General features: G+C 37.1%; 3 protein-coding genes across 4 annotated transcripts in view; 1 reads left to right on the top strand and 2 right to left on the bottom strand.

The window, feature by feature from the left end:
• LOC143913612 (uncharacterized) overlaps positions 1 to 27665 on the bottom strand; it is a 374023-nt gene that overhangs the window by 165180 nt on the left and 181178 nt on the right. The gene's annotated exons all lie outside the window — the stretch shown is intronic.
• Positions 2350 to 12873, top strand: LOC143913610 (uncharacterized). Its single transcript, XM_077433504.1, has 7 exons — positions 2350 to 2768; positions 5139 to 5279; positions 5880 to 5938; positions 6663 to 6806; positions 6902 to 7076; positions 7147 to 7239; positions 11867 to 12873. The coding sequence occupies exons 2-7, from the start codon at positions 5154 to 5156 to the stop codon at positions 12026 to 12028; spliced, it is 759 nt and encodes a 252-aa protein (XP_077289630.1). The 5' UTR covers positions 2350 to 2768; positions 5139 to 5153; the 3' UTR covers positions 12029 to 12873.
• Hsc70-5 (Heat shock protein 70 cognate 5) lies at positions 14856 to 24675 on the bottom strand. Its single transcript, XM_077432034.1, has 14 exons — positions 24499 to 24675; positions 22568 to 22623; positions 21175 to 21262; positions 20908 to 21089; positions 19721 to 19832; positions 19372 to 19477; positions 19202 to 19292; positions 18968 to 19130; positions 18737 to 18892; positions 17645 to 18032; positions 17176 to 17573; positions 16874 to 17014; positions 16282 to 16782; positions 14856 to 15319 (listed from the first exon to the last, which is right to left on the bottom strand). Exons 1-13 carry the CDS (start codon positions 24544 to 24546, stop codon positions 16681 to 16683), a joined length of 2031 nt encoding a protein of 676 aa, XP_077288160.1. The 5' UTR covers positions 24547 to 24675; the 3' UTR covers positions 14856 to 15319; positions 16282 to 16680.

The following is a 27665-nucleotide window of genomic DNA, read 5'->3' as shown; positions in this document are numbered from 1 at the left end:
ATTATTAACAGTGCAATTTTGTACATTGTTTTCAAACTGGATTCCAACTGGAAAAAATAATAATACATATGTAGAAAAGGGGTCTACCTCACGGGACCGAATGTGAAACGCCCGAAAACGCAAATATCGGAAGGCAAAGATCGAAAAACGAAAGATTTCAAGTCGAAAGATAAAAAAAAGGATGCATGGTAAACGGTACATACTCACTTCATTTGCGCGAGCAGAATACAACAGGAACAAGAGGAATAGGCTTTTATTCCCGTATTCTGCGCACGCACATGAATACGGGAGGAAAAGCCTGTTCCTCTTGTTCCTGTTGTATGCTGCTCGCGCAAATTAAGTGAGTATGTACCGTTTACCATGCACCCTTTTTCTTTTTGGACAGTGGTGCACTGTCCATTTCTATGATGAACCTTTTTTTTACTCTCTAGCTTTGTAGTTTGCCCTCTTTCCTGGAAAATAGCCCCAAAACTCCCATTTTTTTGTCCAAAAAACACGGTCCCGCGCTGATCTCTAGTGATGAGTAGAGGTAGGATAGTCACAGTGCTATCCATTGTTCGGCAAACCTTTAACAATGCATTTACAACCTTTGAACAATACACGGCCCCCTCAGACTCCGGTGACTAGTGATGAGTAGAGATAGGCGCGAGAGTGCTAACCATTGTCAATTTCAATGGCCAACCTTGTTTTGCTCTCTAGCTTTGTAGTTTGCCCTTTTTCTTAGAAAATAGCACGGTGGCGCTGCGCAATAGTAATAAGTAGTGGTAGGATAGCCAAGGTGCCGCTCATTGTTCCATTGTTGTAAATCCTTTGTAAAAAAGGTTCGGCAAACCTTTAACAATGCATTTACAACATTTGAACAATACGCTAGGTCCGGGCTATAGTAATAAATCATCTTCGGCGCTCAGCGTGCTAAATGGGTGCACTACTGTCAATTTCTATTGTTAACCTTTTTTGCTCTCTAACGCTGAGCGCCGAAGGTTAGTGACGAGTCAGTGAAAGAGTCGCCGAAGCTTAGTGAAAGGGCAGCGGTCAGGTTGCCGCCATAAAATAACAATAGACCTCTCCATTGTCCGAGAAGCAGGAGAGCAAGAAAAAATGGTTGACAATAGTGAACCATTTTTTTTAGCCGTCGACCATCTTGTCCGCCGATCTCTATAACGGAACATCTGGCAGCCGAAAAACCCATCATACTACCGAGAACTGGAGTGCCAAATATTGCGTATTCGAGATCTTCATGGCAAAAATTGTCTTTCGGGCGTTCGCAATATGACTAATAATCCAATTACCGGCCGAATATATCGCCATAAAATAAGAAACTCGTGCTAGATCGGTTCGACTATGAATTTTAAATTCCGCTGAAAAAAATGTGGTCACGGGGCATTTACATGGGTGACCGTCACCGCACCGACAATCAAAAAATCGAAAATGTTCGTTTACCATGCATACATATGAAAAACGGTTAGTATATTTAGGGTTACCGGAAAGAAATCCATTTTTTTATCATCATAGGCGTTTATTGAAATTTTTTTTTCATATTAATTTTGATGTTATAAAATATAATCCCCATCGTTATTAATATATATCAGTGGCGTGCGGTAAAACTTTCTCGCCCACCGTCGTACATCCTAACTTAATTTGCGCGAGCAGGATACAAGAGGAACAGGCTTTTCCTCCCGCATCCTGCGCGCGCACATTAAACAAGGCTGTATGACAAAAAGAGATCTCTATTTTTGTCATACAATTATTATTTTGTCATAAAATTATTGACCCTGAGACAGGAGCTTTCACATGAGCCTAATTTCACCGCATGCCACTGATATATATTATATGGGTCTACGTGACGAGACAGAATGTTAAATTACAGAAAACACAAATATTGGAAGGCAAAGATTGAAAATCGAAAGATCTTAAGTCGAAAGATCAAAAAAAATGGTGCATGGTAAACGGTACATACTCACTTAATTTGCGCGAGCAGGATACAACAGGAACAAGAGGAACATGCTTTTCCTCCCGTATTCTGCGCGCGCACATTAATACGGGAGGAAAAGCCTGTTCCTCTTGTTCCTGTTGTATCCTGCTCGCGCAAAATAAGTGAGTATGTACCGTTTACCATGCACCATTTTTTTTGATCTTTCGACTTAAGATCTTTCGATATTCGATCTTTGCCTTCCGATATTTGCGTTTTCTGTAATTTAACATTCTGTCTCGTCACGGAGACTGATATTATATGTATATTTTGACTTTCGGTGCCGTGAGTTAGACCTCATTTACATATGTATATAGGACCCCTGTTGCCAATTACTCGGCCACGGCGACGAATATTCAGCCGTGAATTTGGACAGCCCTGATTTAGGCCGCGCCCGCCCCAGCCGTCGCGCTTTTCCGCCCTCACTTTTCCCGCATCTGTCCGCGCTCGTGCCTTCCGGGAAAATTTGCAAACATAAGCTTGTTTATTTATTAACACAATTCGCATCTCAACCATTTATTGTAGCCGTAATCGATCGAAACCGTCGAGATTAGGTACCGCGACGAGCTGGGGAACCGGCCACGTTCGACCGCAACGCAATAACAATATTGAGCGCACGTGAATCAATTTCGCGTCTTTCCATTTCATCCATTTGCAATTTTTTCGACATCTTGAAAATCGAAACCGATGCGTGTTAGTCGCCGACTCCTCCCTCATCTTCTCCAGCATCAGAGCGGAAGCTTTCCACCGTCACAGTTACCGGTGTCGGCATTCGAACACTTTCGGCGTCCTGGATAAGGTATGTACAACCCGAGATCATTAAATATACATACATATATATGTATATAATATGCGAAGGTCACACGTCATACTATCGGAAATTCGATTATCCAATTATACCGTTCGTTATTCTGTCTACAGCGCAATAAACGTGAACGTTTCCAATACATGTCGTGTTTTTCTGGAAATTGATGATTTCAATAGGAAAATCGTTTGAATACGAATCTAAATAAAGTCATATGTAAATTATTTGTGAAAAAAAAAATGTTAATTATTTCAAATTATTAAGAGGGATGGTGCAATCCTTGCATCGTGTTTCTTACTTCAAAAGTGACACAACTATGTTTTTCAACTTGATTGAAAATCTTTGATCCGACATAATAATCGTATATAATAATTGTCTAATGCGTGCGTGCGTACGAAGTGCTGTCCGTTAACATGCTCCGTCTCTCTTTCTCCCCTTGGAATCGAATATCGTGGAATTTGGCTTTAGTGGCTTTGCGCATTTCACTTTGTTCACATTTATAATATTTAAAATTTAATTAATGTTATTGAATATTTTGTCGGCCGATCAAACGGCAGCTTCCGTTGAACCTAATTGCGTAATTTTACCGTGTGCACACAGACCACTAGTAATATATTAATCGTATATCGTGGAAAGAGACGCGGCATATCACTTCGTTCACACCAATAAAAACAAAATAACTTTTTAAAAAAATATATATTAGATTTTATTTATTAATTCCGTTAATCCGAATTGCGATATTTTACCGAGTGCACACAGGCCACTAGTATAATATATAAAAAGGGGGCACCTATAAGGGGAGGTACCATTTCCGGTCAACTTAATAATTTGAAAAAAAATTACGTCGTGTCGATAAGAATTTCAGTAACCGATACTAAGTTTCAGTTTGATAGGACTAATGGTGTTCAAAAAATTCCCAAAATACACAAACATCTTTCTAGATCATGATAACGTGATCAGTGGTAGATTCTGAGTTCGAATCAGTCAAAATCTCGAGTTCGAATTTTCACCTGATCACAAAACTTCATCTATTGTTACCACGTAACATATGTACATACATAGATAAAGTAACAAATAACTTCTAGCATAATTGCTAGCTTAGGTCATCCTTCGAAGCATTTTTTCATCCGAGAAACACACCTCGAAGATAACGAACTATTTAACTCATTAACTTTCGATGAACTAAAATTTATTTTCATTTATTACTAAAGTCTTACCTTTTTACGGAATTTCTTAGCCCATTTCAGACGACGTTTCTTCATTCCTTCAGTCAATGGTGGCTTTTTGACTGGAGTACAACTTCCAACGTTTGACTCGCAGAGTCGACGTTGGAGAGTCCTTTCGTGTCATATTGATGTCACATTCTGTGAGCATAGCTGTAATGCCTTTATTCTTTACCCTATGATGTTTCAGTGCCGTTGAAATGATTTTTCTGTCTTCTCGAGGGGTAGTTTTTCGTTCTCTACCGCATTTTTGTGCTTGAGACGAGTACTTTTTTTTACAAAAAATCCGTAAAAAAAAATATATTTTTGACTTTTAAAATTCGCTAGACAATTAATTAGAAGTATTTTAAAGCAATGAAATATAACAATTAATAGGAAAAATATCTGAGTATTGATTCCAATACTCACTTTGAGCGTAACAATCCTAAATTTTGAGTTAAAGACCGCAAAAGCCAAAGAAATGTAAAAATCGCGGATTTTTTTAAACGCTCATATCTCGTAAACGATCACCCACCAACAAAAATAAATATCATATTCGAATTCAGTGGGTCAAACTTAGTAAAGATTGGTAAGTCTCCGCTCTGGTAACTCAAAAACGTGATTTTTTGTTGCTCAGTGTTATCGGTCACTGACTTATTGACTATTTTCTATTCGTCAAAAAATACTACAAGTAAAAAAACAGTTTACTGACCGTTCATTTTAATCTTCATATATAGTATACTATTATCACAAAAAACTCGTTAAAGTTACTGACCATTTATTGAAAAAACTGACCGTTTAATTTGTCTCCAATTTAGTAAATGGGGTTTATTCTTAACAATAAATCAACGCGTTTTTATTACTCGAATTATACATATGTACAGATTTTTCAAGATTACTAATTTCATAATCTTGATATACAATACAATATCATAGTAGGCGTAGCATCACACTTCGTCTGCCTCGGTATAACATTTATTCATTGTGTGGAGGAGTTCACGGTCATCTCCGTCCACTGGAATTGATTCAATTGGTAGTTTTACAAAAGTGCAATGAAAAACACACACACACACACAACAAGTACACATTCTATAGCAATTAAATGTCAGTTCTTTAGCTCATCGTTTCCCAAAATAGTTGTATTCGTAAAACATTGTTGCAGTTATCCGTCGACACAATGGGGACGAACGAGAAGGGGCGTATGCCCCGTTCTCCATCGCACGAGTCGGTGACTACGGATCTCTCGCTCTTGTCAGTATCCTCGCTGTCGGTGGATACCAGAGGACGTCACCTCACCTGCAAGGTAATTCGCTAGGAAATTATATGACATTCCTTATTGTTAGTTTGAGGCATTATATATATATATATATATATATATATATATATATATATATATATATATATATATATATATATATATATATATATATATATATATATATATATATATATATATATATATATATATATGTATAGCCAGCATTATGGCTCGGTGGTTGCGTTTATGCTAAGCACCAAGAAGTTACTTGGATATTTGTGACACCAAGTCGATCGTTTCCTATCAGAGTTTGCCAATTTATCTGATTTCATTGTTGAAACGGTTGCTCCATCAAATCCGCAAAAACTATCCTACCGGCTACGTAACAAATGTCTGAATTTTATTTATGTAAAAAATTATGTACAAGTCCAAATCCATAGATGTCTCTATGGATCAATTCATCAATTAATTCATTGTTAATTTCGTGTTCTTCAGCCTCTCGAAATACAGCGATTTATGTAATAAAAATGCTGCAATGTTTATAATTAATTGTCTAGGAAGGTGCATTGGGGTTTACCTGTTAAGCCTTCCTGGTATATATCTATGTAAATAAAAATAAACTAAAATAAAATTTGTAAATTTTAGACACCCACCGAGTTGCTGCATCGAGGCCCGAGTCCTAATCCAGAGGTTAAGATACTCAAGTAAGTAATGTATTTGTAAAAACAACCAGAATCATTTAACGCTTTGAGTGCTGAAGTCTTTTCTGTTGAAAGCCCACCACGCTGAAAATTTCGCCAACATTTCCAACTAGAATTAATTTGAAATCCAATAGAAGGCAGGTATAAAAATTGTTGCTAATTTAATAATCCAAACAAACCCTAGTAACTACCACCGAGTATTTCGAGTTTTGTAAAGATGTGTTTAGACTCTCTAATATATCTTGCAAAAATATAAAATAGACATTAGAAGTTTATAAATGAACGTATTTCTCCATAACTAGTTCCATCTTCTTCATTGTTGTTAAAATGTAATGCTCACAATCTAAATGCCAAGCTACAATCTAAAATACTCAGCCGTTAGGGGTTTCCATCGAGAAATTCTGCTATGGTTATAAATTCAGAAATTCCGTTGTCAACCAGTCTTTATAAACATTGACAGGGATTACACGACCCATGTTCAATACATTTTTTTCTATGCTACCTAGAAAGGCTTAGTGGGTAGTATTTTTGTTTATTTTGCACATACTTAAAAACAACGCCAATAGGCGTATTTCAGGCTGATGATGACTTGTTGGCAAAGCGCCGATCGGTGTTGGTCAGCATTCAAAAGGTTAAGTATCCGTGTATAATACCTGTATCATAGCTATTACATTTGTATACATAGTAGGAATCAATTAAAAATTATTATATTATATTTATTTACTAGGAGACCTGGCGACGTACCTCTGGCTGAAGAAGGTGCCGAAATCCTCAGGGGGTGTGCCCTTTTGTGTTCTGCACTCGGATTGAGACGGTCCCTCAGCACAGGAGACGTTCCACACGCTCTCTCACCTCCGCCAGGACCCAGGTGGTAAGACATTATACAAATGAACCTTGTGAATGGAAAAAAATATACGATGAAATGTCTTTTTCAATGTAAATATAACGAGGACATATCATCTGCAGTAGTGCCGGTTCAGAGGCTCGGCTGAGCTGGGCTGGAGGCGGTTGGCTGGGTGCTGCATCGCGCTCCTGCAGCACTTGGGTGGCTGTCGGAGACTCTCGGTTGCCTTCACCTCATCGTCCCGCCGCTCCAGCCCCGCCTCCTCCCGCAGACCTATTACAAGCTCTAAACAATAAGGTGATGCTTATTCAATACTCGTGACAATTTCAATGCATATTTTTTTATATTAATATATAATTCTATTCAGACTCGGCAGGTGTACATAAGAAGAAGACTAATGACTACGTACAGAGCGTTGGAACGAATGTCTCATAGCGAATTTAATCTAGATCAACTGGACGTAAGTATAAATATCACATTTCAACTAGTTAACGATGATTATCATTACATCTTCAGATGGACATAAAAGTTTACTAACTGTTGGAACGTGTATTGTTTAAATTTTGAATAATACTTGAAACTATTGAAAGTTATATTTGTGGGCGAGGAATATGAGTTATCGTATCAATTATCAATTGATTAAACTAAGTACTCAAGTGGTACCCAAGAAAGGATGTAAAATATGTACTGTAAAGGATAGTATTTAATAGATGGTTAAGTAATGATGTTGATTTAAATCAAGGCTGTGGAGTCGGATCAAAATTTATCGATTCCGACTCCGACTTTGTGTTATGATTCGAATCCAACTTGAAATTGAATAATTTTATTAAGATGGACTTTTCTTACCAACGTATTAAATTATTAGTATAATGAAAATAAAAGCGATAGTCAAAATATTAAAAAATGAAGGAATTAAAAAATTACTTAAAATTGACTTGTTACCAAATGTATTGAAGTATTGGTATTGAAATAGGTATTGTTGCGTAGGGGTGGGTGGAGGATCCAAGAAAAGGCCAACAGTCGTTTCACAGCATTTATTGATGATTAAGGAGTTACACGTATTGCTAGTGTTCAATCCAGAATGACATGATATCGCCTACGTACCGCCTTATAAGGGGTAGATCTCTCAGGACGTCTAATCTGTTTACCTACAGTATAGTCACGTATTCGGATATGTATTCCCACGGTATGAGAAGTGCAATCATTGTTTAGCTTTCATGCACTTAGCTCGTCGCTAATCCCTAAAACCACTTACACCGGTCTCACGGTCTCTCAGGACGTCTACCCGTCTTAATCCGCTCGCAGTTACTCGGCGGCTCTGTTTAGTATACGTTACATTGCCCCCCACTTAGGTCAAATCGTCCCGATTGACCAACAAATCATAACTGATAAATCTGCAGTAGTTACATTTATCTTCGATATCAGTCACAGTTACATTTACCATTACAGTCGTTATCTTTACAGTTACAATGGAAACAATGACATTTAAAATCTATTACCGTTACATTAACGTTACCTTTACAATTTAAATTCTGTTACAGTTAGATTAACGTCACCTTTACAATTTAAACAATTACATTAAACTTTCGTTAAACTTCAATTTACGACACCTTTACAATGTAAACAAAAACATTTAAAATTTCGTTACACTACGATTTACGTCACCTTTACAATGGAAACAATTACATGAAAACTTTCGTTAAACTTCAATTTACGACACCTTTACAATGGAAACAATTACATAAAACTTTCATTACACTTCACTTTACGTCACCTTTACAATGGAAACAATTACAGTTATATTTCTAATCCCCTAAAATTAGTCATCCGATGTTTTACATTTGGAAATCATTCTTTGTCAGCTCTTCGGTCCAAAATTTTCTCACGTGTTTGGTCCATGTTGCTCGTATCACCAAAGTCCAAATTTGCTATGGCAGCCCCGTATTCCTGTCATGTGGTCCAGCATCCTGCTGCAGACCAACGTTCAACCCAGAACGTGCTCCAAAGCCATGTCCCACAAGAATGGCTCCCATCCTCACAAAAGTGACTTGGTCCATGTCTCTCGTGTCACCATCGTCCAAATTTGCTACGGTGGCCCAGTGTTCCTCTGTCATGTGGCCCAGCATCTTGCTGCAGACCAACGTTCAACCCAGAACGTGCTCCAAAGCCATGTCCCACAAGAATCGCCACCATCCTCACAAAAGTGACGGTTGACCCTGGAAAATGTGCACCCCTCAGTCTGCCACTCTGCTGGTGGTGCTTCTTTTCCGTTCCCTTGACCCTGGAAAATGTGCACACCTCAGTCTGCCACTCTGCTGGTTGTGTTTCTTTTCCGTTCCATTGACCTTGGTAAATATGCACCCAACAGTCTGCCACTCTGTTGAATGTGCTTCTTTTCCGTTCCATTGACCCAACTGAAATCCATTTCTTTCTGATGTATTTTCCAATTACATCTGCGAGATGATCTAAACACTGCTGCAACTGTCCATGTATTTTTTCAGGTACTCGTGTTTCCACTAGTTTCCAACTAGATTTTTTTCGATGTTGACGTATATCAATTGTTCCACTCTCTCTCGTTGAAGTCGCGATCTGGCGTTTCTTCGGTTTCAAATGCCCTCACGTGGTTGATCCAAGTCGCTCGTTTCCCCAACGTCCAAATTTGTTGCGGTGGCCCCGTCTTCCTCTCATGTGGCCCAGCATCTTGCTGCAGACCAACGTTCCACCCAGAACGTGCTTCCGTTGCCATTCCCTCTGAAGCGGTGCCTCTATCCTCCCAAAAGTGACTTGATTGACTCCGCCGACTGACCAACCAACATTTATCCAATCTGATAAATATGCCTCTCTGCCGTTGCATGGTTCCGATTGAATTCCATTTCAATCCGTTTACTTTCCGACTCTTCCAATTAGACTCGACTAGTTTCCAATTAGATTTTTTTTCAGTTCGTTGACATCTGCCCTCAACAAACAGTTGAAGGGAATAGTGGCTTGTAATCGACATCTCTCAGTTGTAGTCGATCTCCCGTGGATCGACGCCACCTACAGCCACTAATTCCTGCCACCCGCGGTGAATTGGCGAACCGCCCTCGTTCCGGTCGCCCCCTGGACCACTCTGCAACTGCCGGATGCCGCTCTCCGATGCTGCCCTTGACAACGCCTCAAGTTGTCCTCTCCCGGCAGCACCTGCACGAAACCTCCCGTTTCGCAACCTCCCTCCGTCATCCCGATGAATTCTTGCTCCTCCCCATTCCTGATCTCCACTCCTCTTCTGACGACGATGCTTTCCCGTGGATCGTCGTCACCTACAGCCGCTAATTATTGCTACTTGCGGCGAATTGGCGAACTGCCCTCGTCTCGGTCGCCCTTTGGATGACTCTGCAATTGCCGGATGCTGCTCTCCGATGTTGCCCTTGACAACGCCTCAAGTTGTCCTCTCCCGGCAGCACTTGTACGAAACCTCCCGTTTCGTAACCTCCTTCCGTCATCCCGATGACTTCTTGGCGGCCACCGCCGATAATGTCAAAGTCGAGTTGCAGTGATAACTGCAATTCGACAACCGAAAATGTGATGACCGATTCTGTGTGTTGCAGTGAAAACTGCATTTTTTTGTTTCGTGTCTCCATGGCTCGAACTCTCTCCTACAGCTCCCGAAGATGGCTTCGCTGTAGCTTCTCTTCCTTCGCTGGTGACTTTGTTCCACGGCCCATCTTGGATCCCACTTCTGACGACCAGTGTTGCGTAGGGGTGGGTGGAGGATCCAAGAAAAGGCCAACGGTCGTTTCACAGCATTTATTGATGATTAAGGAGTTACACGTATTGCTAGTGTTCAATCCAGAATGACATGATATCGCCTACGTACCGCCTTATAAGGGGTAGATCTCTCAGGACGTCTAATCTGTTTACCTACAGTATAGTCACGTATTCGGATATGTATTCCCACGGTATGAGAAGTGCAATCATTGTTTAGCTTTCATGCACTTAGCTCGTCGCTAATCCCTAAAACCACTTACACCGGTCTCACGGTCTCTCAGGACGTCTACCCGTCTTAATCCGCTCGCAGTTACTCGGCGGCTCTGTTTAGTATACGTTACAGTATAAAAAAAAGTAAATACATTCATAGTGAATGTTTATGAATTTTATACAACAAATTAATTTAATAAAAAAAAAGTATATAAACACATCCAAATATAGGTTTTTTCATTCCAAATTGACCCTTTTTCATTTCAAATTCACCCTTTTACAAATTATCATTGAAAAGGGGTCAATTTGATATCAAAAAGGGTCAATTTGAAGTAAAAAAGGGTCAATTTGAAATGTTTGGGAGATAATTCAAAAACTAAAAAAAAAGAGGATACCTATAAGGGGAGGCACCATTTTCTGTGAACTTAAAAATTTGAAAAAAAATTACGTCGTATCGATAATAATTTTAGTAACCGACACTAAGTTTCAGTTCGATAGGACTTAAGTGATCAAAAAATCCACAAAATACAGACATTTTTTGTAGATCATGAAAACGTGATCAGTGATCGATTCTGAGTTCAAATCACTTTAGGTTCATTTTTATCTATTATTTTTTTTTTACTTTCGCTTTTTTCTTTTTATTTTTATGTATATTACTTTATTTTTTTTGTTTTCTTCTCTTTTTCAAATGTAGGCCATTGTAGTGCATTAGATTCTTCCTGTAATGCCACAATTGTCCAAAACTATAAATAAATAAATAAATTAGTCAAAATCTCGAGTTCAAATTTTTGTATGATCACAAAACTTCATCTATTGTTACTACGTACATAGATAAAGTAAAAATAAATTTGACCTGCTGTAACATGATAGTTCCGGTCATTTTTAGGTACTATTTCGTGATATTTTTAGGACAAGGCAAAACATATATGTACATACAGGGAATAAATAATATCTATAATACATTATGCAATCTTCGACTTTCAGTAAATAGCGTTAATACAATGGATAAATTCTTATTGTAATTTATTATATAAGACCATTTCAAATATACATGTATGATTTTAAATATTGATATGGAAGGACTTTGATTTAAATTATGTTTGAATTTCATTTAAGTTTTGTATTATTAGGTGGCTCGTGGTTTTGGATGTTGGCCGGGACCTCGCGAGCTGACTCTGCGGGACATCGAGCGCGAGCGAAGCAGGCCGTTGTCCAAGTATGAAAGGAACATGATGATATTTGACTGGCTTCACACTCTTGAAGAAGGGGCTCCTTGCGAACCTGTAAATTGAAAGCGTTCAACGGTTCGCCCGTACAAAATGCAACATATAAATTTTATATTATTATTAATAATAAGACTGTTTTGATCTGAAGATGACTACGCTCCGTTATATACATATACCTGACTCACCCTTGACATTACGTACTGTAGTTTATAGTAAGTTGTGATTTTGCCAAAAAATTCTTTTCCTTGTGGTGTGAAATTTTTATGCAATTTGAAAACTCTTTAATGTGTTATTTAATTTATTTGTAAATACGTACAACTGCATTATCAAGTTGGAGCTCAACGACGATTACCGGGATCAAAATGTAAATGGAGGAATTAATTTTTTGTTACAATATCCAAAATGGCGTTCCTGAAAGTTTTCATCTAATTTCTAAAGCATATGATAAAATTGACGTTTGCATTCGAATAATCAGTCCACAGATGTTTTAAAGGGTATTTTTAATATAGAATTGTTGAAACTTAGTTGCACCTTTTGAGAATGCGTGTGTTCATTATTATCAGCTGACAAAATAATTGAATATTGTTATAGCTCAACGCCGATTGGCTCGAACGAAAATACTGCTCGCTGATTGGTCGGAATATAAATTTAAATAAAATTTGAGATTAATTAATAAAAATTTTAATAAAAATAAGGCATGCCAAAATTGACGATAATGACGGGTCATTATCGTTGTTTCGTCCGAAATTTTGTGATTTTTGGGACATTTACGTACATATTGCTGAAAAAAAAAAAAAAATTGATTGCTCACATTTCAAGAAATAATATAGTACCTACTCCTAGAAAGAACGTTTCAATAGTGAAATGTAAGAGGATTTATAAATCTTTTGGAATTAATGAGCTTTGCGTAGAAAACAAAAATAAATAAATAAATAAGAAAACTTTAAATGCATGCACATGATAGTATAAAACATTTGTTGGAAACATACATAGATACATATTTACTAATTAATTTTTGGAGTTACTGTATTTCGTTTGAAAATAGATGCAACCTAGAAAAGAAATATAATACGACGGTGAGTCAAAAAGTTATCCACAATGCAGTCATAATTCGAATTTATTATAATCACAATCAAAAAAATAAAAAAAACTTTAAATATACAAAACATGAAAGAGGTAAGTGATCTTGTACCAACCAGGCCTGGCCTGAGGGTATATGGCGCCCTTAGGCAGATTGGTTTCAGACCCCCCCTTAAATTTTTAAACAATGAATTTCATAAAAGTCCTTGAAATTTTATGTTGAAGAAAAATATATGAAGACAAAAACGTAAAATTTTTATTCAAAATAGGCACGTTTAGGTATAAAAATGAATAAAATAAAATAAAATACGGATAGATATGAATAAATTTGGTAATGAAAACATTAATTTATTTTCAACAATGAATTGAAGAATTTTATAGACTGACATTCCTTTTTTCGAATAAGATTGATTGGGATATTTTATTGCGTGAAGCAAATTCATCCCTGATATATATATATACATATGTTTCAGTGGTATTTTATATAAAATACAATTCCAAATTACCATTTGTACCGACGACAATTTGTTGTTTAACAAGTTTTATTCGTGAGTCGTTGATATTTGACAGTCAACCTCCTGCGTTCCTCGTAATTTATAATATTTTACAATCAGTATTATTATTTTTTCAATTTAATAATCAAAAAAAGAAAAAAGGAGGCGCCTCGCAGCGCCTAGTCTGCTACACCTTTGAGCCGGTGCTGGTACCAATGGCTACATAGTATCAATGTTCATACCAAACCCACCGAAGACTTGCAGCACAGAATAGGATAATTTCCATCTTGTTCGGTCCACTAATACCAAAGAAACCGGTGCACGGTTTATGTCTATTTTTAATGAAATATACAGTTTGTAGCTGCATTGCGGATAGTTAAAACTCCTCACCGACGTACATACTGAGAATTATACGAGACAATAAAAATAGATGTTGGTTAAAATGAAACAAATATCAATATAAGTCACACACAATCCTATAAACATAATCACAAATAGGTATTTAATGATAAATAATTACAGACCAGGGTTTTCCTAAGTGCATACTACGTGTACCTCGGACGCAGCCAAATAATTATTGTTCACGCCCATGAGACTGCAAATGGCCTTTTTAATTGATTTATTCGATTCTTCGGTGGCATTATTAGCGCCCTCAAGGCTTCAATTAGAAAAAAAAGCAATACAATTCTATAAAAATTCATAGTAGTACAATAATTAAATTAAATACATATACCAAAGAGAGGCGTTAGAAAGTAGCAACTTTTCATTTTGGAATACAGCGAGTTGCTAATTTAACAGTCCATTAGTCAGATTATTGAAAATAGTGTTTGAATGATTTTTTTTTCACTTTTTTTAAATAGCACTTCATTGTCGTTGATTTTTGTTTCTATTCAGCACTCTCTATATATGTATGTATATAAATGTGATTATATTTGATGTATATATGTGACATACAATGAATTTTAACACAGAATATTAAATAAATTTAATGAAAGAAATTGTAATTTTTATAATACAATCAATTGGTGAAGATAGAAAAAAAAGTATTCGAGTTACAATTATTTATGTGAAGTTTTGTAGTGCATACTCATATCTGACAGTACATAATATAAATCAGCACATTTTATGATTTCTTTGTTATATTATATAACATATATGATAAATAAAGTATTGAAAAAGTGTGTTAGTTTTATTTAAAATTTAAGAAAAGCATCTTGTCAAATTAGGAGATGGTGGATTTTTAGTCTTAACCCTTTGCCGTTGGTCAGCATTCAAAGGGTTAAATAGACGGAAAAAGGAAAAAAATAACAAAAATCAATAGAATGATTAGACGATTTCTAAAAAATTTCTGTTTATTGACTAATTTTAATTATATATAATAATATAAACAAAACTTAACATTGCATTTATACATAAGCTTTAGCATAATGTTACACTAATGTGACTTCAATATATACGTAAAGATCCTGTGAAGCGTTACTATATGTATAATATAAACTACGAACATACCTAAGTGTAATATAATTATCAATTATATTTCCACAAATCAAGTACTAATACTGGACAATTTACAAATGGAATGATTTCACACAGTGAAACTTGAAATGAAATTCATTGAAGGCGAAATTCATTGAAATGCGACCCTTAATACAGACACATATAGAAAAATATTTTCATTGAAAAAAATATTTATTACAAAATTTACAGCAAATGTGCGAAAATATTCAAGATGATTAATAAGATACATACGTATTTTTGATACATAAAAAACAAAAAAAAGTTTGCTTAACCCTTTGACTGCTACAACAACGATAAATCGTTGTTTTGAAATCGGCGAAGATTGCTACGACGATCGTTGTTGACGTCATTAATTGTCGTATTTCGATACTTTCTTTGAGCCACCAGCGCATCAGTGGCACGAAACATTTTTTTTATATACGTATTTATATTTATTTTTCAATCAAGCTTTATAAATATTTATCAATTTTTTAAATAAAAGCTCTTCAATTTCGGGTTCATCATCAAAGTAAATTTCGGGTTCGTTGTCAATGTCATATAAGGAGTTATTACTTGGGAATTGATTATTATCGATAAATTCATTTTCAGAATCAGTAGAGCTGCTGATTTGTCGAGTTCCTCGGCGAGGAGCTATTATTTCGCTTTCATCACTTTCACTGTCCGATATCATTTTGCAGAGTTAAAATAAATGGCAAAAAACAATAGAAATCCGCTTTCAATTATATAGGTCACGAGACGTCACGAATTCATGCAATCAATCAAATGCAACTGAAATGCATACAAAATGTTTATGATACATGTTGAAAAATTATTTGATTATTAGAAACTTCGCATCCTTGTGTGTCTCGCTCATACGTACACAATTAAAACCAAGAAAGAAAGAGAGAGAGACCGCTAACTGTTTCGAATATATCGCGTGTTGTAAGGATACATCGATATCTAAAAATAGATTATTGAAAAGAATAAAGCCTCGGAAAACAATCGTCAAAACTTATTTAGTGTATATATGTAGGTATCTCTTTCGCACGCACGCATGTAAAAGCAAGACAGAAAGAGAGAGCACGAGTCCACGACTGCTTCTTAAAGATGTATATAAAGTATTATAAAAATTACGAGTGTTCGGCGAAGTAAGTATGTAAAAAAAAATATTATATTAATTTTTTTCAAAATAATTACAAATGTTAGCATTTTTCGCTTGGACATTGAAAAACCTCGTAGCAGCCAAAGGGTTAAATCAAAATAAGCATCAGTAAAAGTACTCGATTCTTTTCACCGGACACAAACACACACATTCACTCGCCAAACTGCATAGACGTCTTATCATTTTTGCAAGATAAACCGTAATTAATCTACAAGAATGTAGGCAAACGTAGAATCCCTTAAAAAAAAAAATGCCCAACTCAATTCCAAAAGGATGATTTGAAATCGAAAATCTTTCACATGGTATAAATTCAAAATGGTGGCAAGTATTGAACTCATTGAAATACACATTTAGTTGAAATGAAAACCGTCATCGTGACAGAACCAAAGCGATTGTGAGTCTGTCATGACAAAAGTTTTGCATTATAGCACTTAAAAATAGATCACTCTGCCGATTCGAAGCAATATTCGAGAAATGCTGCATTCTTAGTTTTGTCCCTCCTTCTTTTTGGATTCCTCTGAAGTTTGATCGCTGGACGAGCTGGAGCTGGAGCCGCTGGAGCCACTGGACTCACGATCAGCTGCCATCTGAAAATCATACGCACATTCAAAATGAGTAAAATATCAACTTAAGATTAAGATTCGATCAACTAGTTCAAATGATTCAAATTTTTGATACCTTTTTGTACGCTTGCTCGAACAATTTGAGAGATCCTTGTTGAAGATTGGTAGTGGCTGTGCGGAGAGCTTCTGGATCTACTTCGTCTTTATTGGCTAACAATTCACGAACTTTAGTGATTTCCTCTCGCATTTTATCACACTGAAAACAAAAGACACTTATAAACATTTGCAGATGAATAAATGTCAAACAGAATAACATATTTGTATCTCTAAATCAATGAATTCGCTGTAATATCAGATCCAATCCTACAAAACTAAACAAACTTCCCGCTTGTGGTGTGATCTATTATTGAAAATTACCTCTTCTTGGGGTAGTTGGTCTTTGAATTCGTCCATCTTGGATTCGGTGTCGTGGACAATGGATTCGGCCTGGTTGACAGCTTCGACACGTTCACGCCTGACCTTATCGGCTTGTGCATACTGTTCAGCGTTCTTGACCATGTTTTCGATTTCGTCCTTGCTCAAACCGCCCGAAGACTGAATGATGATCTGTTGTTCCTTGCCGGTGCCCTTGTCCCTGGCCGACACATGAACAATACCGTTGGCGTCAATATCGAAGGTGACTTCGACCTGGGGAACTCCTCGGGGAGCTGGTGGGATTCCGATGAGCGAAAATGCGCCCAATTGCTTATTGTCGACAGCCATCTCACGCTCTCCTTGGTGTACTTTGATTTCTACTTGGGTCTGACCGTCAGCGGCTAAAAATAAAACCTACAATGATATAATCTATAAAACTCAATTAAAAAAACAGCTTCAAAAGAATACCAACCGGTGGAGAACACTTGGCTCTTCTTAGTGGGAATAGTAGTGTTACGGGAAATCAATCGTGTGAATACTCCTCCGAGTGTTTCAATACCCAACGACAACGGAGTAACGTCGAGTAGTAGGACATCAGTGACGTCTCCAGCCAAGACACCTCCTTGTACGGCAGCACCGACAGCAACGGCCTCATCTGGATTTACCGAATGTGAAGCGGACCTTCCGAAGATATCCTTCACGGTTTGTTGTACTTTGGGCATTCTAGTCATGCCTCCGACAAGCAATACCTCTCCAATGTCGGCCCGTTGGACTTCAGCATCTTGCATGGCTTTCTGGCAGGGTCCTACGGTTCTCTTAATCAAATCACCGACAAGGGTTTCGAACTTGGATCGGCTCAGCTGAAATTCGATCGGATTTATCGTACATTGAACATTAATTCACATAAACAACATAGTTGATAAAATGCAAACAGACACTGGTGATCTAACGTTGGATGGAGAGGTGTTAGAAAGAGTCAAAAGATTTCAATAATTGGGTACATGGTTAAATGAAGAGATGGACCCAGATGGAGATTAAGGAATCTGCATCGAAATGGCTAGAACAGCGTTTATCAAAATAAGCACCTCAATCTTCGTACGCGTTCTACGTCTGGACAGTATTGCTACATGTATGTGAAACGTGGACTCTGAAGACCAGGATGATCAGCCGCATCGAAGCTTTTGAGATGTGGGTCTACAAGATCCCATGGAATAAAAAAGTATCAAACGAAGCTGTCCTCAGCATGATAGGGAGAGACAGGGAACTTGTTTCTGTCACCGAGCGGAGAAAGATGGAGTACCTTGGACACATGATACGGGGTCCAAAATACGAATTTCTCCATTCGATAACCATGGGAAAAATAGATAATGGAATTGGCAGTAAGAAGTTATCTTGGCTTCGAAACATGCGCATGTGGACCGACATGAGCGCCGAAGAGCTGTTCCGAGCTGCTGAAGACCGATGTGGCTATTTTCAAATAATTGACGAGGTGATCGCCAACGCCCGGATGCGGACAAGGCATTACGAAGAAAAGATCATATTATAATCCAGTGGGGTTTATCACCTTGAGGTTCATATGTTTAGGTCCAGCTGAATCCATGGTGAGGTACGGGAGGTTCACATCAGTTTGCGATGAGCTGGACAGTTCGATTTTCGCCTTCTCGGCGGCTTCCTTCAAACGCTGCATAGCCATTGGGTCTTTGGTAACGTCAACACCTTGCTGAAAATTCAATTATACATTTACATAAAGACTATAAGCTGGGGGAAAAATTGTGTTTAGTGGGATTTAGCATACCTCTTTTTTGAATTCGCTGACGAGGAAGTTCACGAGAACGTTGTCGAAATCTTCTCCGCCCAAGAAAGTATCACCGTTGGTGGATTTGACTTCGAACACGCCCTTTTGGATTTCGAGAATTGAAATATCGAACGTTCCGCCTCCGAGATCATATACGGCGATACTGAAATTACAACGATTAAAAATTACACATCGATCGAGATGACCACATCTTCATTGAGCGATGATACATACACTTTGTCTTCAGTTTTGTCCATGCCGTAAGCGAGAGCCGCTGCCGTTGGTTCGTTGATTACTCTCAATACATTCAATCCGGCAATTTGTCCTACGAAAAAAAAAAAGCACATAAACAAAGGGATAAACAACACTTAATGAGACATCACAAAGCATGGTTGATAGATTACCAGCATCCTTGGTAGCTTGTCTTTGGGAATCGTTGAAATAAGCAGGCACTGTTACAACTGCGTTCTTAGCCGACGTATTTAAATAAGCTTCGGCTGTTTCCTTCATCTATAAATGGACATAAATAAAAAGGCTATACTGCCGAAAGAATACAAAATGTACATTATACGTACATATATATATGCATAAATTGTTCACTCATTCAAAAGGCGTACAAAATAACTTTGTAAACTGATTGAAGTTAGCAAATTGTTTATGTAGCAACAGTGCAAAAGCTTACAAGACCGTTCTATAAAGCTGATCTATGTTGCAAAAAAAATAGAAAATGGTACACTGCAATGTAATTATTACCTTTACGAGGACGAATGCACCGATTTGACTAGGGGAATACATTTTTCCATCTGTGGATTGAACCCAAGCGTCTCCGTTTGACGCTTTCACTATTTTATATGAAAGATTTTTCCTGCAAATATAATTTACATTACATAGCCACAGCATTAATATATGATATTATGACAGGAAGTAGGATCAGAGACTGCGCTCTTGGTCACAAATCACGACATGGGGCTCAGCTATTCAAAGACCATTTTCAAATGATACACTGAGCAACAACAAAAATATATCCAGAGCGGAGACTAATCAATCCTTACCAAGCATGACCCACTAAATTCGAATACGACAATGATTTTTATTGGTTTGCTCTAGTTTATGAGATAACCAGCAACATAGACTAGTGGTTAGCATATCTTGCTATGGTCAGTGTGGTTATGAGTTTGAGTCACACTGCTTGCTGCTGGCCAGACCTTGGTTTGTAACCAGGTCGGTCGTTTCTTATCAGAGTTTGCCAATTTTTCTGATTTTCATTGTCCCCATTTCTCTCGAGTTATTGTGTTATATCTCAAGATTCGCTGGGTTTCTATCCATAAATGTCTCTGTGGATGTTTATTGTATAAATTCGTATCGTTGTATAAAAATGTTTATTAATCGTATTGTATTCAACGTTTATTAGAAATCCCAAACTGCCGAGTATTTTAGACTGTGGCTTGTCATTTAGATTGTGAGCATTACATTTTGACAACAATGAAGAAGATTCATTAATAGACTTCTTTTGTATATTTTATATTATTGGAAGATATATTAGAGAGTCTAAACATGCCTTTACAAAACTCGAAATCCTCGGCGGTAGTTTTGTTTGGATTAGCTACAAATTTTATACCTGCTTTCGATTGGATTTTTAAATAATTCTAGTTGGAAATTTTTAGCGTGGCAGGCTTTCAACAGAAAAGACGTCAGCACTCAAAGGGTTAAAGGCAAACGTTAAAATTATGTAAATAAAAAAATTGCACATTTTTTTAAACATTCATATCTCATAAACGAGATGAAATTAACATAAATCAATGTCATATTCGAAGTAATTGGGTCAAACTTAATAAAGATTGATTAGTCTAATCATTCTGGTAATTTATTTTGTTGCTCAGTATTATCAATGCAGTATTCAATCCTGTGTCAATGCTATAAAATTAATACTGAATACTGACATGTCCTTTCTGACTTCGGCATCATCAAAACGTCTACCGATCAATCTTTTTGTGGCGTAGAATGTGTTGGCTGAATTTGTGACAGCTTGGCGTTTGGCTGGAGCTCCGACCAAACGCTCTCCGTCTCTTGTGAATGCCACGTGCGACGGCGTAGTTCTGTTACCTTCACTGTTTTCAACAACCTGAAATTTTTCACAAATGAATAATCGATTCTAATCACAATCAACTATACAAAATATATACGCATCCGAAAGAAGACTACAATACCTTGGGTTGTTTGCCTTCCATAACGGCGACACAGGAATTTGTAGTGCCCAAATCGATACCGATGACGGCACCTTTGACAGTGTCGGACCTTTTGTAAAAAAAAAAAAAAAACAAAAAAACGTCAAGAAAAATAGATACAAGCATTGAAATGCAAACACAAACAATTATAAATGGAAGTTAAATTTGTGAGAATTTCGTGTAATATTGGATTGAGGTTATGTTTCAAGTTACATAAGATTTCGTCATATTCACCTTTGAGTGTGTAATATGTAGAGACACGTATTTTGGACATTTTGCTATTAATGCTAAAATTCGGAATAGATTGCTATAATAACAAACAAAAGTGAAATTTGCACAAAATTAATAGACAATTTAGAAGGGTCTTCCTTTTGGCCATTTATTATGTGAAGAAATTGAGGGGATAAAACAGAGCTTGCAGTTTCACATAGACGGTGTTTTTCCTGTCCAAGCAACTGCTTTTGTCTACTACTGTAAATAGTAGACAAAAGTGTGGATGCTGAAAGGTATTTTAGAAAATACAATATAATTGTTACCGATCGTCGCACAAATCCCAAAAAAGAATCTGTAGAAATATGCTCCATGTTGAGTTTTAATAAATTTTAATTGGTATTATATTTTTATATCCATATTTTTTGTCTTTGTATTTTTATATTCATGTTTTTTTCATTGAAATTTTAATTCCAAAACATTTTTGAATTTTTCTATTATTTTTTAATTGTTGTGTTGTCTTTAAATTGTATATATGTATATAAATTATATTAAAATTCATCGAAATTTTTTATTATTTAAAATTAAACTCTTCATAAAAATAGATGCTAAAATTGAACATTTTTAATGCCCTAAAACGCTAAAATGCAAAATGAAAATGCTAAAATTGACAAAAATAGATGCCCAAAATACGCGTCTCTAGTAATATGTTACGTACGGCGCGGATTAAGCGAATAGAATCCCAGAGACTATGTGACCGTTCAAGGGTTATCTGTTAACAGATTAACTAAGTGCTTGCATTTACTTCCAGGATTATATCTGGACTATAAGTGCATTTAGGCTAAACAATGACCGTTATTAGTCCTTTCTCAGAATCGGTACGGGGAGACCTAATGTCGTGGGAATACATATCCGAATACGTGACTATACAATAGGTAAACAGATTAGACGTCCTGAGAGATCTACCCTTTATAAGGCGGTACGTAGGCGATATCATGTCATTCTGGACTGAGCACTGCCAGTGCGTGTATCTCCTTAATCATCAATAAATGCTGTGAAACAACTGTTGGCCTTTTACTTGGATCCTCCACCCACCCCTACGCAACACATGTATGAAATATTTACATAGTATAAATAATACACAGACACAGCAAACGTCACTTACTTGAGTCTGCGGAAAACATCGTTTCTTCTGACGTTCGATAGAAGTGAGGCAGACACCTGTAAGAAAAAATGCATATACATAAATCATTACATGTAGTTTGAACATGGTATTTTGATGATGCATCTTTGGTTCTCAACAAAATATGGCTTCTAAAATTCACTAAACCCGAGCCTATCGTGTCCTCAATTTAGACTAACCGGTTAAAAACATGATAAAGAAAGCGATGGGAGCTAGATATTGGATATGAATGAACTCCGTCATGTTTCGGCTTCAGTTTTGGATACCCGAATGAAATACGGACTCTCAGTTGTGATTTATTTTTACATAAGTCTAGCCAAAACTACTACTACGCTTTCATGAGTGGGTCTCCACCTTGAACATGATATTTCGATGCCGAAAATATGTTGAATCTGTTATTTAAGGAACTCAATTTGTGTCATCGTCAATCCTATCTATCCATCATCTCTGATCCCTCTCCACTCTTATCTATTTCAGGGGATTTTCTTTTATCATCTACTCGTTGTTCCTTCCTTGTTTTTTTCTGCATCTTTTCGGATACAATTCAAGTAAATTCTTTGTTCAACTTTTAAAAATTGAACCTTTTTACTAGGCTATATCTTCTATTTGGATAACGCTCTTCACATACACATTTCTCTTTTGATCTTATCTAGAAATTTCAAGCATACATTTTTGCTTCCAATGTTGGAGTTCAACACCCATACATCAACATAGTTCTTTCATTCACACAATCCGCCTCAAGTAAATAATAAATATTTACGGATTTTAACCATCTCTTACAGCCACACATACAAACTAGACAGTTCTGGTTTTTTGGGTATTTGTCCAGGTAAGTGAGATAAAGTCAGTACACTTTTTTTGGTGCTACTTTAGTATGCGGTCAACCTTTGAATCGCAGTCGCCGGTTTTTTATTTGTATGCGACAGGCGCATGCGCAGATATAGTACCTACAAATAGCCAATAATTCGCAGACATAGTACCTGCAAATAGCCACAACCAAAAAATAGCACGTATCATTCAGTGTTTTCGTCCTTAATCTACGTTTTAAATAATTGAAAAAAAAAGGGTCAACACCAAGAATAGCGTTTGAATAGCCTGGCATTTGAAGTAAGATCAAACACGGTACCTATGTTGTGCAATTCAAACACATTGGTGGAGGTGCGAAATGAATTACGTCGTAAATAATCCTCGATTTGTGCCGAATTGACGTTTCAGCTTCTGTATAATAAAGAATATACATAAATGCATTCGTTTGTGATTCACCAAGACAACTCTGTGGATACAAACGATAGTGAATTTCACACTCGAACGTTTTGTGAAAAAATGTAAAAAACGTTTTGTGAAATTTTGTATTTGGAAAAAATGATCACCTTAAACTACATAGAAAAGCTTGTATGACTTAATTGGACAATAAATAAAACAAACTGACATTTTAATGCGTCGCAAAGTATACACCTCAACTTGCGTAAAATTTCGTCATGCAACATTCATACACAATAAATTGGCAGATTTTGAATGAAATTTCAATCACATGCATAATTCGGTACCCTTGACAGCTGATGGTGTATTCGAAGCCGTCGAGAACGTCAAAGGTTATATAAATTTAGATACAGAATGAAGCGGCGATTGCATACTATTCATACGATTACATACTATTGAACTATATCCATCAGCGGATCGTCAGACTTTGGACATAACCTATAAAGCAGGGCACCGCATGTCCGGCAGTGAAGTTTCGAGATGGCGCTGGAAACACGCCGGCGCGCAATTAGGCCCCGAACGAGGAGGGGCCGGTGGCGGAGGCTCCTCCTCGATCTCCACTCGAGCTGATCGTCTGTCGTCTTTCGGAGCGTGGGCTTGTGCGAGTGGGGTTGCGAAGTGCGGGGATATATTGGGGGGGAGGGTGTACTGACGGTGGTGTGTTCGAGGGCCCGCCGGGCAACTCTGGCGCAAGACAACATGGCGATGACGACGGGAGTGGTGATCTGATGCGTCTGAAGCTGAAGCCGAAGCCGGCGAGCCGGAATTCAGGAGTTCGCACGTGCGGATGACGCAACGCCGCTCAACTAAAGACTACTTTTGGCCGAAGCGCTTTTTCATTTTGGCTATATCGTCGTTTTTACGCTGTGATAACTACCCCGATAATTCGAAATAGTGGTGTAATTTCGTAAAACGTAGAAAATATGATTTCAAGTGTGAGCAGTGGCGTAGCTACCTCATAGCAAAGGGGTTTTGTGCAAACGATCGACAAGCGCCAGACAGACTGAACCACAGATTAACTGGATGGCTGCTTTAAACGCAATTCTCGACTTCACGAATGATAGATTGCACATCAGATGACGAGTAACCTTTCGATGGGCACAGATGCAATTATTAAAATTGAGTTGGATCTTTCTGGCCAGTTTAATAAGGCAAAATTCGGAACTAAAGTATCAGAAGCACAGAACGTATACAGGGTAGGTATGTCGGGACATCGGGTCAGTGGCGCAGCCAGGATTTTGTCAAGGGGGGGAGGGGGGGTTGACAGAAAAAAAGGCAAGATAATTTATATTTAATTAATATAAAATCACAACTTATAAACATAAAGTAAAGCTAACTGCTAACTGAAGTGTATGATGCAATCAACCGATCAATTGCAACAGGAGTGGGATATTTTGCCGCCGACTGCGCTCCACCAAGGGGGGGGTCCAGACCCTCCCTTCGCTACGCCACTGCATCGGGTAGATCTCGCTTAGTGTAAGTGCGAGCAGTGCGCACGCATAAGGTACACGTGTCGTTTATCTGTGGTTCAGTCTGTCTGGCGCTTGACGATCGTTTGCACCGCATCGATAGCAAAGGCATGGAAAGCATGAGGGCCCAGCTCGACATACATATATGTAGATACACTCAATATGATTTAGCATTGTCCAACTTAAAAATATCAAAAGTGACAAAGTAAGAAGGGGTTAGTAATAAAAATGACTAGTCACAAACTTGTACATTTCAAATGTTCTTTTGCTTCTCTTTTAGCTACTGTATCGTTGCCGGCGGCGGTTTCCAAAATGGAGCTTTGCTGCTAAAATTTATAACTTACAAATTATTATCACTGTCCACAATGCGTTCGTAAGACAACACTAAATGACATTAACACCTATTTTACATAGTATTGTTGCGTAGGGGTGGGTGGAGGATCCAAGTAAAAGGCCAACAGTCGTTTCACAGCATTTATTGATGATTAAGGAGATACACGCAGTGTCACGGTTCAGTCCAGAATGAATTATATCGCCTACGTACCGCTTTATAAAGGGTAGATCTCTCAGGACGCCTAATCTGTTTACCTGTTGTATAGTCACGTATTCGGATATGTATTTCCAAGACATTGGGTCTTCCCGTATCGATTCTGAGAACTAATAACGGTCATTGTTTAGCCTAAATGCACTTAGAGTCCAGATATAATCTTTGGAAGTAAGTGCATGCATTTAGTTAACCGATAACAGATATCCGTTGGTCTAAGTACAACTCGCTCAATCCACGGCGTACGTAACAGTATTTTAAAATAATACCTATTTTATTCCAAAAACTGCTAGTATGTCAAGTACATTTAGTAAATAATAAAAAAAATATGGTTTTGTAAAATCATAATGAAAGGCATGGTAAAAAACGATTATAGCATATTTTTTACTGAAGTGAGGGCCTTAAATTTCAAAGACCCCCCCCCCCCCCCATTTACTTGATCCGCCACTGATCGTTGCAGACCATAAAAACCTATTTGGGTTCAAGTGGGATAATAAATAGCGTAACGCCATTATTAAAAAAATACTTTATTAGAAATATAATATATACATAAGACTCATAACAAAATTTTGGAAGCCTTAGATCGAGAAAGACGAATATTTAAAATCGGTAAGCCCATTTTTTTTTTGTAGAACTATTATACTTGGCTATTAGTAATAGCTCTATCTCAATATGTATCAACGAACAATTGATATGAGATTTTTATTATTATCATAAAAAAACCATTCGCGCTATATTTGCTCAGTTTTCTGTACGCTGAATTTTTTTTTTACTGTAGCGATTCACTTTTGCGATGTGCATCACCGAACCGTTTGTTTCTATTGATTGTGATGTCAAAAATATACTTTATTTTCTATAACATTATGAGCTAATTTCGTTGCTCGTTGCTTTTTCATACTTATAATTAACTATCTAGCGAATTTTAAAAGTAAAAAACATGCTTTTTTTAACGTAATATTATGAGCTTATTTCGCTCATTTTTAACGGTAAACGGATTATTTCGCACACGACAATCGCGCGTACGAAATAGTTGGCTCTCGAGTTCTCGTTAGTATGATAGTTGGCGATATTAGCTCTCGATGGATGGAATTTCCGGGTACCGGACGATCCGTGATTGAGATTTTAGTGACGTGTGTGACGTAGACTGATATATCTCTCACTACATTTTTATTCACAAGTGAACAATAAATTTTCTACTATTGATATACTTACATACTAAATTCGCATAACTTTCCATATTTTTAATTCTAAATATGTATTCATATTCTAAATTTTGACCGCCTACTTTGTGTAGCTGAAGTAAAAATTCAAAGATCCAAACCCGTAGTCTGATTTATAAATATGAAATGTAGGTTGCTAGTTTGATCATGTTATAACAGGGCTGTCCAACAATCCATTTAATTTATGCAACCTTTGTGTGATTTTTTCACACAAAATAAATAAAACTATAATATATTACACCAGATTGGCCGTGCTTTTCTAATCTTCACGATTTGTTGAGCGATATATGTACATATGTAGATACAGCATATAATTTATTTGCCACAATAGCGTCAAAACTCAATTTCCGGCAAAAAACTTTTTAAAGAAGTCCAGGAGGAAGATCATAAATAATAATCTCAGTTCCGAGTCTTCATTCCACCAATTACAATGACATGATATTGCAGAATACTCGACCTTATATGTACATATGTATCAAACAAATTTACGGTCACAAAACCTCCAGATGATTGATAATCTTCAGTTGTTACATTTTTGTCGTAAATGAGTGATATTAGGATAATAATTAAAGTCATTTGATGAAATT

The sequence above is a fragment of the Arctopsyche grandis genome, chromosome 6, assembly GCF_051622035.1.
Source record: "Arctopsyche grandis isolate Sample6627 chromosome 6, ASM5162203v2, whole genome shotgun sequence".
Lineage (NCBI taxonomy): Eukaryota > Metazoa > Arthropoda > Insecta > Trichoptera > Hydropsychidae > Arctopsyche > Arctopsyche grandis.
This window is presented reverse-complemented; position numbering and strand designations above follow the sequence as displayed.

Bases quoted from the DNA above. Each gene is read 5' to 3' on its own strand.
- LOC143913610 (XM_077433504.1), top strand. From the start codon at position 5,154: ATGGGGACGAACGAGAAGGGGCGTATGCCCCGTTCTCCATCGCACGAG. The intron at 6,807-6,901 runs GTAAGACATTAT...TATCATCTGCAG, and splicing joins CCTCCGCCAGGACCCAGGTG to TAGTGCCGGTTCAGAGGCTC. The intron at 7,077-7,146 runs GTGATGCTTATT...AATTCTATTCAG, and splicing joins TACAAGCTCTAAACAATAAG to ACTCGGCAGGTGTACATAAG.
- Hsc70-5 (XM_077432034.1), bottom strand. From the start codon at position 24,546: ATGTTGTCTTGCGCCAGAGTTGCCCGGCGGGCCCTCGAACACACCACC. The intron at 19,293-19,371 runs GTAATCTATCAA...TTTTTTTCGTAG, and splicing joins ACAAGCTACCAAGGATGCTG to GACAAATTGCCGGATTGAAT. The intron at 18,033-18,736 runs GTGATAAACCCC...ATCGAATTTCAG, and splicing joins CTAAACATATGAACCTCAAG to CTGAGCCGATCCAAGTTCGA.